The 13,286-nt window shown below is 41.4% G+C and overlaps 1 protein-coding gene across 3 annotated transcripts in view; it reads right to left on the bottom strand.

Annotated features, from left to right (window-relative positions):
* Window positions 1-478: 478 nt before the first annotated feature.
* tbc1d32 (TBC1 domain family, member 32) overlaps window positions 479-13,286 on the bottom strand; it is an 89,406-nt gene continuing 76,598 nt past the window's right edge. For all 3 annotated transcript variants that reach the window (XM_061900897.1, XM_061900898.1, XM_061900896.1), the window contains 2 exons: window positions 7,502-7,690; window positions 479-2,481 (listed from right to left, as the gene is read on the bottom strand). In XM_061900897.1, the coding sequence (XP_061756881.1) occupies window positions 2,362-2,481; window positions 7,502-7,690 (309 nt within the window). In that variant the 3' untranslated portion in view covers window positions 479-2,361. The remainder of the gene's footprint in view (window positions 2,482-7,501; window positions 7,691-13,286) is intronic.

Genomic DNA, 13,286 nt, shown 5'->3' with positions numbered 1-13,286 from the left:
GCAGCTCTGGCATTGTTCTCCCAGTATTAATGACTTCTTACTTTGATTGAAAGTCCAGTCTTGAAAAATTCCTTATTTTAGAAATCAAATTTTCCATTTTGAGAGAGAAAAAGCGTCACAGTTTGAGGGAAGCGTAGCAGTTGTTGTCTGTTGTTCTTCTTCTACTTCTTAAGGGTTAACAGGTGTTGGCAGTTCATGAACTTTTGATGTATTGCCCCCTACCTTGAGACAGAGGTACTTGCTGCCACATTGCCTGCCTTTTCCCCGTGGCAACAGGCACGCACCCCCTCGCACGTACACGCACATTACACTTTGTGTGTCGCTGTTGAGGCACCACCTATGTCTGCCTCACTTTTCGTCTGCCGTGTTATTTTGATCAAGAAACACGTAATTTCCGCGATTTTGACCATGAAAATGATCAAAATATACAGGAACCACACCCACATCACCACAGAAAGCATAGACCAAAAGAGAAATATTAAGACTTATTTCATTTTATTACTTCGTCTTTGAACATCTCATGGTTAAGGTGGCAAGGTGAGGCACTGCCTTACTTGCCTCCCCTGACAGCACGTCACTGTTATGAAACTTCATTATTAAGTCTTGGAGACAACCTGATTCTCAACTCTCTTTCACCTCCTCTGCATTTGTTACAGTAGAAACTTTTTGTCTTCCCATGTTGTTTGGGTTTGACAGCTTTGAAGCTCAGAGGTTAGAAATGGTTAGCTTGTATTGCTAGTGACAGCTAGCAGTCATAAATCATCTTTTTAGAGTAGTTTGTCTCCCCCGCTTGACTGTGCAACACATCTGGAATATTGGTCAAGATCCATGGTTGGGAGTAATACAAAAATCTTTGAACGTAGAATCATTTCAGAGCTCTTTGCGTTTCCATCCATTCTTGATTGGGGAATTGAGGCTAACCGGTTCAAGATCCAAGAAAGATTCAAACTGGTCCAAAACCTTAGATAAAAACTACACTAAAAATATACGAATTAACAAAAAAACACTGACATTTTTCCCTCGTGCGCATTTTAATTATCCATCCATCCATTTTCTACCGCTTGTCCCTTTCGGGGTCGCTGGAGACTTTCTCAGCTGCATTCGGGCGGAAGGCAGTGTATACCCTGTACAAGTCATCATTTCATCTCAGGGCCAACACAGATAGACAGACAGCATTCACACTCACATTCACACACTAGGGCCAATTCAGTGTTGCCAATCAACCTATCCCCAGGTGCATGTCTTTGGAGGTGGGAAGAAGCCATCAATTCTGTGGAATTCTCAATTTGGGCAAAAAGAGAAAGATCTTGCTCCTTGGGGTGTCTGTTTTGGACGGTTTTGGACCCAGCAGATATAACTAATTTAAGGCTGCTTCTACACAGGCTATATCCCACCTAACCTTATCCCTGTCCACACATGCACAATGCCATCGTTTAAGACCCCGTCTCTTCTCCGTTCGCCGGCGCAATGCGACCAAGTACGTATGCGTGGAAAAATGGCAGACGCGCATATGTATTATGTCATAGTCACCTCTGACCTGGAAGTGTATCCTTACCCTGTGTTTCAATGTAGCCTATTGCCATATTTCTTTTAACAATAAACCTTGCTTGCCTCACCATCAACACTAGCCCTTTTATAATGAGTCACACCTGAGTAGTAGTAACCTGGGCCATCATACATAAATCATATGTTTAATGGACGTGTGAAAGTAAACAATGTGATGAATAACATTTTAAAAACAATCTAGGGATCTAGATATCGTTCCTCCAGGCCTTATCCAAAACCGTCACTCAACATTGTTATGTTGTTGTCTGACATGTGTTGTATCCGAAATAGTTGCAATCACGTGTTTCCTTCTCTTAAGGTATTCATGTGTGATTTCAAAGAGTGTCTTTACATGTAGAAGAAGGAGAAACACGGGCATGTCTGGATGACTCGCCTTCATCTTTCCAGTGGTTACCTCCAAGTTACAAAACCTGTTGTTATGAAGCTAGCTGTGGCACGTTCTTTCTGATGTCACTTCCTGTGTGAGGCGCGGCCTTTCTGGCGTCACTTCCTCTCCGAACTCAGTTTGTATACGATTGATGAGTCCACACAGTTAAGAGCCGGGGATTCAAGAAATACACAGCGCACTTAACTGTGTAAAAATGATCAAAGGAGGGGAACCTTAAACGATGGGTTAGTACGGCTGACACAGGAATTAGGCAAAATAAATATTTGTTTAAGGAGTTATCCAGCTCAATGTAGACAGGGCCTAAAACCTACTCCTGATCTTGATTGATGAAGTCTTTCATTTTTTCCACCCAATTGCAATTTCCAGCCTAAAGAGCAATGGTAACATGAGCATTCTCCTCTCCACTGTCACTCTGTGGGGTGTCCAATAGTTTTCATATCGGTGAGAACGATGTTCCTGTAGCGTCTCTCCAGAACTTCCATGAACTCCAGATAGTCACAGAACTTGAAGCCCTTAATTGGCTCTTCCTGCAAACACAATGTAAACAAGGTGTTACTATTTGGGGCCACCATTGTTTCGTCATCCCTCCTTCTACTGTTTAACCCAGGGGTCACCAGCCTTTTTGAAACCAAGAGCTACTTCTTGGGTACTGATTAATGCGAAGGGCTACCAGTTTGATACACACTTAAATAAATTGCCAGAAATAGCCAATTTGCTCAATTTACCTTTAACTCTATGGTATTATTAATAATTAATGATATTTATCTTTGTGGAAACACTGATCATCTTAATGATTTCTCACAATAAATGTATATAGAAACAGATAAATATTTAAAAAAAAATTGTATTTCTGTCTGTCATTCCATCGTACATTTTTTTTCCTTCTACGGAAGGTTTTTCGTAGAGAATTAATGATCAAAAAAACACTTAATTGAACTGTTTAAAAGAGGAGAAAACACGAAAAAAATGGAAATTAAATTTTGAAACATAGTTTATCTTCAATTTCGACTCTTTAAAATTCAAAATTCAACCGCAAAAAAGAAGAGAAAAACTAGCTAATTCGAATCTTCTTGAAAAAATTAAAAAAATAATTTACGGAACATCATTAGTAATTTTTCTTTATTAAGATTAATTTTAGGACTTTGATGACATGTTTTAAATAGGTTAAAATCCAATCTAAACTTTGTTGCAATATATAACAAATTGGTCCAAGCTATATTTATAACAAAGACAAACCATTATTTCTTCTAGATTTTCCAGAACCAAAATTTCAAAAGAAATTCAAAAGACTTTGAAATAAGATTTAAATTTAATTCTAAAGATTTTCTAGATATGCCAGAATAATTTTTTTAATTTTAATCATAATAAGTTTGAAGAAATATTTCACTAATATTTGTCAAAAAAACAGAAGCTAAAATGAATAATTAAATTAATATTTATTTATTATTCTTTACAATAAAAAAATACATTTACTTGAACACTAAATGGGCCCTAGAGTGTGAATGTGAGTGTGAATGTTGTCCGTCTATCTTTTTTTGGCCCTGCGATGAGGTGGCGACTTGTCCAGGGTGTACCCCGCCTTCCGCCCGATTGTAGCTGAGATAGGCGCCAGCGCCCCCCGCGACCCCGAAAGGGAATAAGTGGTAGAAAATGGATGGATGGATTGATTTGAATTGTCAGGAAAGAAGAGGAAGGCATTTAAATGGTATAAAGGTATATGTGTTTAAAAATCCTAAAATAATTTTTAAGGTTGTATTTTTTCTCTAAAATTGTCTTTCTGAAAGTTATAAGAAGCAAAGTAAAAAAATAAATTAATTTATTTAAACAAGTGAAGACCAAGTCTGTAAAATATTCTCTTGGATTTTCAAATTCTATTTGAGTTTTGTCTCTCTTAGAATTAAAAATGTAGAGCAAAGCGAGACCAGCTTGCAAGTAAATAAATCAAATTAAAAAAATAGAGGCAGCTCACTGGTAAGTGCTGCTTTTTGAGCTACTTTTAGAACAGGCCAGTGGGCTACTCATCTGGTCCTTACGGGCTACCGGGTGCCCGCGGGCACCGCGTTGGTGACCCCTGGTTTAACCCCTCTAACCTGTTATCGCTATCTACCTTTTGTCCCTCGACTCTGTCAATCTAGTAGAGACAGATGGCTGCCCCCCAGTGCCTGGGTTCTGATGTAAGTTTTTCTTGCCTCCATCGCCAAGTCCTTGCTCAGATGTGGTTCAGATGGTTGTCTATGTATGCAAAGTGTTGTTCGGGCCTGACTTGAGAATCAACTTAACTCTCAACAGGGGTGAAGTGCAGTTGACTTTTTAGGCCAAACTAAAAAATTAAGCTAAAGAGGAAAATACAATTTATACTGGGAGTACTCCTTTGTGTTCTGGCTGGTCCAACAATTTTATAGAAGACTTAACCGAATACAATTGAATTTGCCATGACATCATCATATACTCTAGGCTTTTTATTATCAGCAAGTGTAGCATCAACATTATTCTAAAGCTGTTGCTTTACTGTCAAATTATCACATTGTTGCTTTAAACTTGTAGCAACAATGTGACAGCACAACTGTTTTAAATGAAGTCTGTGCCATTGTCTATGTTCATGCGACACACTACAGGCTTGTCAGTACAAAGGAATTAAATAATGAGCAAAGTGTAGCTGCACCGCACTGTTGGCCAATTTGCTAAGAGCAGAGCTCCCAGAGCAGAGCTCGCACTTCACACTGCAACTCTCGTACTTCGCACAGCAGTGCACATACTTCAGCAGTTAAGCTCCTCCTCACAGACGCAAAACGACTGTAACAAGTCGTTTCCCTATTGAAATTTTAATTTGGATGAAAAATAGATTTCACTTCTTGTGAGACGGACTGTGCGTGTGTGTGTGTGTGTGTGTGTGTGTGTGTGTGTGTGTGTGTGTGTGTGTGTGTGTGTGTGTGCGTAAAATACGCTCTTGGCATTGTCCCCACCCGACCAAAATGAGAGCCAGAAGATCATGGCCAGCAGACACAGAAGCTGAAATATCTAAAAGTTAATGGTTCAATTCAGGATGAGAACTATGTTGAATTCTGTTACACACACGCACACGCACACACACACACACAAACACACACACAATCACACACAATCACTTGAATAGGATGAAAGGATTTCAACTATTCATTGTTCTTGTGTGGACTAGCCAAAATTTCCTCACAAAAGAGAAATGTCTACCTGGAAAAGGTGGGATGACTACAGTTGTACCCCACCACCAAAGAAAGCCAACAAACACACACACTCACAGCTACAATGCATAAGTGTGTCTCCTGCAGCCATATCTGATGCTGGCGCTCATTAGGCGCGTGTCCTGTGATAAAGCCTCCCTAACTGTTCTTTTATTCACAAGAAGTGGGCGGCGGCTGATGGCGATGTTAACACGGCAGAGATAAGACGTGCCGGGACGCTTAATGAGTGTCGAGCCTCATTTACAGTTTATTTGGCCGGAACGATTAATACAGAGTTTCACGCAAGCTTGGTCCTGGTGTGGGCAAAACGCAACAAATAATTGTTGTTTGCTCATTATGGAGGTCTGTCGTTATCATCATCATCATCATCATCACCATGCTTGACTGCAGAGGTTTTTACAGCATGCAGATGGTTCAGAACTGAGCCTTAATTAAAGAATATTGCCATATTTCAAGGAAGTATGCCATAGCTATATTTATGATGATAAACTATCTTTGGTGTTCCCCCAAGACTGTGCAATCTATTAGTGGTGGTAGGTGCATGCAAACAATAATTCATTTTGTTTGAAAGGGCAAAAAAAATAGTTATACATATATCATGTATTTCAAATAAGGCTGTCAATTTTAACATGTTAACTCATGTGATTAATCAATGAATGAATGGTTTATTTTGAGCTATGCAAACAAAACAAAAGAATGACATAAAATACAAAATAAATATATATATACATTATATTTACACCTACATTGAAAACATTACATGTGACTAATCTTTTGTAGATGTCAAGATTGGCTCAAAAGGGAGTGGGAAGAAGTAAACTTATTAGGTCCCACCCCTATAGATATACAATATACATAAACATATGTTATATTTTACATCGCTATATTTAGTCTATTTATACCTGCATGGTCCTTTCCATCCTTACACTTTCCATCATTGTAACTGAGCTACTGTGTGGAACAATTTCCCTTGTTCACAAAACATTATTGCATTAATCATGTATAAATGCAGATTAATCGTGCATTTTATTTTGGCCAACTGTGAAAGGCGGTGCAGGCTGTTATAAGCTCAGCCATCAGGTCAATGCATAAATCCATGCAAAGATGAGTGAGGAAACTCTTAACTTGGTGTGCTTCCTGGCAAATTAAACTTCAAAATAAACTCAGATGTGACTTTAGATAAAACTGTTAGCAAAATACCATATATTCAAATAACACATTTAAACATGTTGTTGTTATGGCATTCTGATAATAAAATTCCATTGTGTTAAAAGTTCATTTAAATTACACACGCAAGTAATTTCCTGCTATTAATCATCATTACTCATAATGAAAAAGTGTGATTAATCAAGATTACATTTTTTAATCATTTGACAGGACTATTTTATTTATTCTATGATGTGTCACAGGCTTTAAAAAAAAAGAGCCGGGGTCCACTTTTAGGCACCTCTGGTATATATAGTTGAACAGGAAGGCGAACCATTACCAAACAATGGAGTGTCTTTAGGCTTCTTACCATTATTGCTAATCACGACTACCGCTAGTCAAAGGCTGGGCTGCACGCTTGTTCAGCTGATCTGCACGTTTTAGCGCCTTACCATTCATGGCGGTGGCAATGCACACTTACCGCACTCCATCCAGCTGTATAATAACTTGCTATACAGCAATAGATGAGATCTGTCCATTACCTGACACCAGTCACATATACAGCTGTCACATATACTGTAACATGGTAATTGTTATATACTGTATATTTCATATAGACATAGTATATCATTATATATCTGTATATATAATATACTGTACATATATTATGTAAACATTATGTACATATGTTATATTTTATATCGCTATATTTAGTCTATTTATACCTGCATGGTCCTTTCCATCCTTACACTTTCCATCATTGTAACTGAGCTACTGTGTGGAACAATTTCCCTTGTGGATCATTAAAGTTTGTCTCAGTCTTGTATGAGTGACCGGCATGTTTGTTTATGCTTTTTTGTGTCAGCCAGGGGCGTTAGAGGTTGTGGTCTGGCGACCTTCTGGTGCAGACGGCTCCAGTGATCGTGTTTAGGGTTGTACTGCAAGCTTGTGTATGTGTGTGTGAGACTGATGATGGGGGGAGGTGGGTCATCGGGGCATTGTTTTTAAGTTTTAAAGCACTTTATGTTGCATTTCATGTATAAATTGAGTTTTATTAAAACCAATAAGGCTTCAGCATCATTATATGATATATATTTTTCATATTTTTAAAACTGAAACAGGTTAATGATATTTACATGACTTCCTGAGGGGAAAAATGATACAGAGGTGTTTTGTGGCCCACCTTGAGGAAGACCTGCAGCTCACAAGACTGCGTGCGCTCCAGGAGATCGGGCTGCAGGTGTTTGAAGAGGGACAGACAAGTGTAGACCTGGTAGTCAGGGCCCAGCAGCACACAGGTGCACACATAGTGGCAGATTTCAGGCCAGTCCAGAAAGTTCCAGAAGCATTGAGTCAGCCAGTGAAGGCACATCTGTGGGAGGGCCAAAGGAAAGAAGATTGAAACCATTTGTGTTCATGAGAATGTGTAAACACATTAGACGTTTGGACACCAATAGAAACAAACACGTCTGGAGTGTAATTTAGCATTTTGCTGACACTGCCTCCATCATCTGTCTGGAAACATGGCGAAGGAGGGTTAGCTGGCGGCAGAATTGAATATTGAGCAGGGATTAAGGGACATGAAGACAAGTTGCTGGTGTTTATTTCTCTTCCTGCTCAACAAGCTCCGCCCGCCTGCTCTCACTGATCAGTTACAGTGAAGCAGATGGCGGCCTCCTCGATGAGGAGAGACAATCAGCAGTGATGCAAACGCAGCAGATAGGTAGATAGATAGATAGATAGTACTTTATTGATTCCTTCAGGAGAGTTCCTTCAGGAAAATTAAAATTCCAGCAGCAGTGTACAGAGTTGAAATCAATTAAAAAAAAAAAAAAAAAGTAAAAAGTAAATAATGGGGGTTTAAAAGGAAACAAAATAGAGAAATATTACAAAAAGAATAAAAACAATGGGAATAACATCCATCCATCAATCCATTTTCTACCGCTTATTCCCTTTTGGGGTCGCGGGGGGCGCTGGCGCCTATCTCAGCTACAATCGGGCGGAAGGCAGGGTACACAGTAAAATAAGAATATAACAAGACAAAGTAGGCAGTAGTGACCATGTTATGAAAACGTATTGCACTATTAATGTTTTGCATCCCCTGTCATCCTAGTATCCCCCGCCCCCCGTCCCAGAGAGGAGTTGTACAGTCTAATGGCGTGTGGGACAAAGGAGTTCTTGAGTCTATTAGTCCTGCACTTGGGATGAAGCAGTCTAGCACTGAACAGGCTCCTCTGGCTACTGATAACACTATGCAGAGGGTGACTAACATCATCCAGGATGCTCACTAGTTTGTCCACAGTCCTCTTCTCTGCCACCGTCACCAGTGAGTCCAGTTTCATTCCCATTGTAGAACCGGCCCGCCTGATCAGTTTCTCAAGTCTGGAGCTGTCCTTCTTAGATGTACTGCCCCCCCAGCACACTACCATGTAGAACAGAACACTGGCAACCACAGACTGGTAGTACATCCACAGGAGTTTTTTACAAATGTTGAAGGAGTGCAGTCTCCTGAGGAAGTACAGCCTGCTCTGTCCTTTCTTGTACTGGTGGTCCGTGTTAACAGTCCAGTCCAGCTTATTGTCCACCCAAACCCCGAGGTACTTGAATGAGTCCACGGTCTGTACCTCAACTCCCTCGATCACAATAGGTTGTGACCGTGGACTCGACCTCCCAAAGTCAATGACCAGCTCCTTGGTCTTTGACGGATTGAGCTGCAAGACGTTCGTGTGGCACCAGACAACAAAGTCCCTCACCAGGTTCCAAAACTCCTCCTCTCTGCCGTCCCTGATGCACCCGACGATGGCTGTGTCATCCGCGTACTTCTGGATGTGACACAGCTCTGAGTTGTAGCAGAAGTCAGCGGTGTACAGGGTGAAGAGAAGAGGGGCCAGCACCGTTCCCTGCGGTGCTCCGGTGCTGCTGATCACAGTGTCAGACGTGATGTCCTTAAGTCTGACGTACTGTGGCCTGTCGGTAAGGTAGTTCGAAATCCAGGCAACCAGGCAGGGGTCCACTTGCATTTTGTAGAGCTTGTCCTGAAGGAGGCGGGGCTGGATGGTACTAAAGGCACTCGAGAAGTGCCATTTCCCTTATCCAGGTGTGAGTGGGCTCGATGCAGCAGGTAAAGGATAGCATCCTCCACACCAACGCCTTCCTGGTACGCAAACTGCAGGCTGTCCTGGGCATGTTGCACCTGTGGTCTGATGAGGCTGAGACAGGTCCAAGTACAGTGAAGTCTCAGTTCCAGAATTGGTTTGGACTGGGATTCAAAGCAAGAACAACACCTTTCTCCACAACATGCGCTTTCCAGTCTTAAGATGGATTTTAATAGTTACAAATCTCTCATTTACTTGGCTATTGGAGGCCCACACACATAGGCACGCACACACACGCACGCACGCACGCACGCACGCACGCACGCACGCACGCACGCACGCACGCACGCACGCACGCACGCACGCACGCACGCACGCACGCACGCACGCACGCACGCACGCACGCACGCACGCACGCACGCACGCACGCACGCACGCACGCACGCACGCACACACACACACACACACACACACACACACACACACACACACACACACACACACACACACACACACACACACGCACACACACACACACACACACACACACACGCACACACACGCACACACACACACACACACACTCGCCTCCTCAGGTCAACGGAAACATTTCAAAAGCGTTCCAAAGGAGTGTGGGGAGGGAGTGTGTGCGCGCGCATGGGGCCATCATCACCTTGAAGAGCATGAAGACGAGCGGAATGCTAACTCTTCTGCTCCGCGTCCGCGATGCAAATCACTGAGCGTGGTGTGAACCTCTCCTGCCATGGAACCACAAAGGATGCCTTCCTCACGTTTTAAAGAGGGAAAACAAAATAGCTTGACGCCAGAAAGAGTGAGAAAAAAAGACTTCACGCCATTTGGGGTATTTTAAAGTCAAAATACACTGTAATCCTTTAGCATCAGAATTGAAAAAATATTTACCGTATTTCCTTGAATAGCCGCCGGGGCGCTAATTAATTTAAAAGCTCTTCTCACTCCTGGCTATTTAAAGCATGCGGTAAAAGTAAGCAGGTGCTAATGATTTTAAAACCTCTTCTCACCCCTGCGCTTACCAATGGCATGCAGTAAAAAATTGAGTGCGATAAAAAAAGGTTTGGTGCTAGCGGGTGTATGGACGGTGTAGCCAGGAGTCGTGCATGCATTGCATTCTGGGTAGGTGTTGTGTTGCGTTTGTGGTGTGTTGCAGGGCCGAATTTCTCCAGAAGTGTGTTTGTCATCGTGTGGGTTCGCGGAATGTGGCGCGTATTGGTAGAAGAGTTGAAGTTGTTTTATATCACAACCATTAGTGTGATCTGTACGGCTGTGGAACAAGACCCCTGGTTTACACACGTCAAAGGCTAAAAAAAACCTCCTATGCCATTTTGAAAATATCCACAGGAGAAGCGTCACCCATGACATCACGAATTTGACCTGGCGGTAAAAGTAAGCATGCACTTATTAGTTTGGTGGGCGAGTTTCACCCGGCGGTAATTCAAGGCCGGCGCATTTCACATGCCCAGCGGCTATTCAAGGAAATACGGTATTCTACCTCAGTCCAGACTTTAGGCCCATTTGCTTGTTACTAATAAAAAATTTTCAACAGAAAATATGATAATATACATATCGAAATACTAAAAAATGTGTATTGGCCCATCCCAACTTTAATTTAATTTTGTACAAAGTTCCTGAGCCGCAGATGACTCATTGAGTAACAAGACTGAAAGTAACATGAGTGAGTTGTTGGCATAGGACTAGCAAATATATGAAACCACATGACATGTATGCGATTAGTATGTTGATACTAAGCACATTACAAAGATTCAACAAAAGATTGTTTTATGAACAAAAATAATTTAGGTACAGTAATAGGACTGTGCTGAGATTTAAACAAATGCAGTCATAGTTGGAATATACAGACAAATACATGTGTGGAGTTACTTTTAAACTTCTCATGGCCTGCAGAGAATCTGAATGATGCCATTTGTGACAATGTTTTAGAGTGGGCTGGTAATGTGTTAGGGTAACAGGACTGAGTGAAAAATTGGAAATTTCAAATTAAATATTATAGGATAAGGAGTACCGAACATAGGGAAAAACCAAATAAAAAATTCTGAATAATTGTAATTATTGTATTTAATGTTACATTTTAAAAAAAGCTATCTTTCCATGGTGCAAGTTGGTTAAAATAATCTTTTAAAAGTTAATTAATTTACTATGCATTCCGACTAATGTGCAAGACAGTGTGCTTCATCAAAACATTTATTTTACAGTTATTTTTTTCATGCATTTATAAATTGTATTTCCTGGGGATGCAAATGTCTACAAAGGCATCGAGGGCATTTGTATGTACGGACGACAATAAAAGTATTTGGTATATCTGTATGTGGAATTAAACTATGGAAATACACTCAAACAATGTACTACAACGAGCCAGTTTAAGAAACAGTACAAGCAGTTGGTGCTTATAGAGTAAATAGCGTAACAATTAGAGTAAAGTGTATGATATTACCAAAAGATATTCATTATAGTACAGGGGTGGAATAAAATGGGCTCTGCCTCATCCTAGGTACTCTTTTTTGACTTTTAACCATTCCTTATCTCTGGTTACCCTGTGTCTCTCTACTCTGACAATCTATCCCAACCCAACTGGTCAAGACAGACGGCATCCTCACAATGCCTAGCTTCTTTCCGTGCTTTCTTCACTAAAGGGAGTTTTTCTGCGTCTATCACCCAATGCTTGCTTACAAGGTTGGCTTTTAATCATTTTAGCAAAAATATGTGATTGCGATTTTTTTAACATGTTCCAAATTAAAATTTAATCTGTTATGTGTTGGCTTGAATGGAATAATTCTTTTTCACAGCCTAACCTGATCTCTTCGGAAATATTTTATTTTATCTGAAAGCGGGTCTCATGACAGTATAAACCAGGGGTGTTAAACGTATATGTATCAGGCCCTCTAACAGATTTAATCCAGCCCACAGCCCGCAAGATCAGTTTGCTACATATAGAAACTAGCTGCATTTTATTTAGGAAAAAAACTACCATTCTAAATGTCGCAATAGCTACATCCTCAGCCTGCTCTTCAACCACATGGAGCAAGCACAGGAGCTCTTGAGCAGAGTGGAGTCAGAATGTGCCAAGGTTGGCCTTAGGCTGAATGCCAAGAAAACTGAAGTGGTCACCTATAACATCCAAGCGGAACACCCACCTCTCACAACAAAAGGAGGCACTGCTCTGAAGGAAGTCAACAACTTCAAGTACCTGGGCTCATGGGTCAACTCAAAAGAGCAGGATCTAAAAGTGAGGAAGGCACTTGCATGGAGGGCCCTGAACGGTAAGGCCAGTGTGTGGAACTACAATCTCCCCCGACAAATCAAACTCAGCTTCTTCTACGCGACTGTGGAATCTGTTCTCCTATATGGCAGTGAATGCTGGACCCTGAAGCCAAACCCTGCAGAAGTCTCTAAATGGGTGCTACACCAGAATTCTCAACATCAGCACACATGTACACGTTACCAACGAGAATCTGTATGCTGCAATACACAGGGTAAGCGACAAAATAGCATCCAGAAGAATGAGACTAGCAGGATACTGCCAAAAACACCAGTAGCTGCCAGCCAGCAAACTGGTACTGTGGGAGCCAACACATGGGCACCGGTCACGAGGACGTCCCACATATGTGGATGTACTCAAGAATGATGCGGGAGCACAAAGCACCAACAAGCTGGCCAGATGTATGGAGAACCAGGATGACTGGAGATAATGATAGAAGGCTCGTCTGAGGACGACCTAGAGAGATAGCAATTCAAGTGTAACCCACATCACACATGAAAGTGTTTAAAAGCTGACATGGCAGCTGATTTTAAGCGATGTCTGGATTGGCTGCCGCTACT

This window comes from Nerophis ophidion, linkage group LG05 (assembly GCF_033978795.1).
Source record: "Nerophis ophidion isolate RoL-2023_Sa linkage group LG05, RoL_Noph_v1.0, whole genome shotgun sequence".
NCBI lineage: Eukaryota > Metazoa > Chordata > Actinopteri > Syngnathiformes > Syngnathidae > Nerophis > Nerophis ophidion.
Note: the sequence above shows the minus strand (reverse complement) of the source record. Positions and strands in the feature narration are given on the sequence as shown.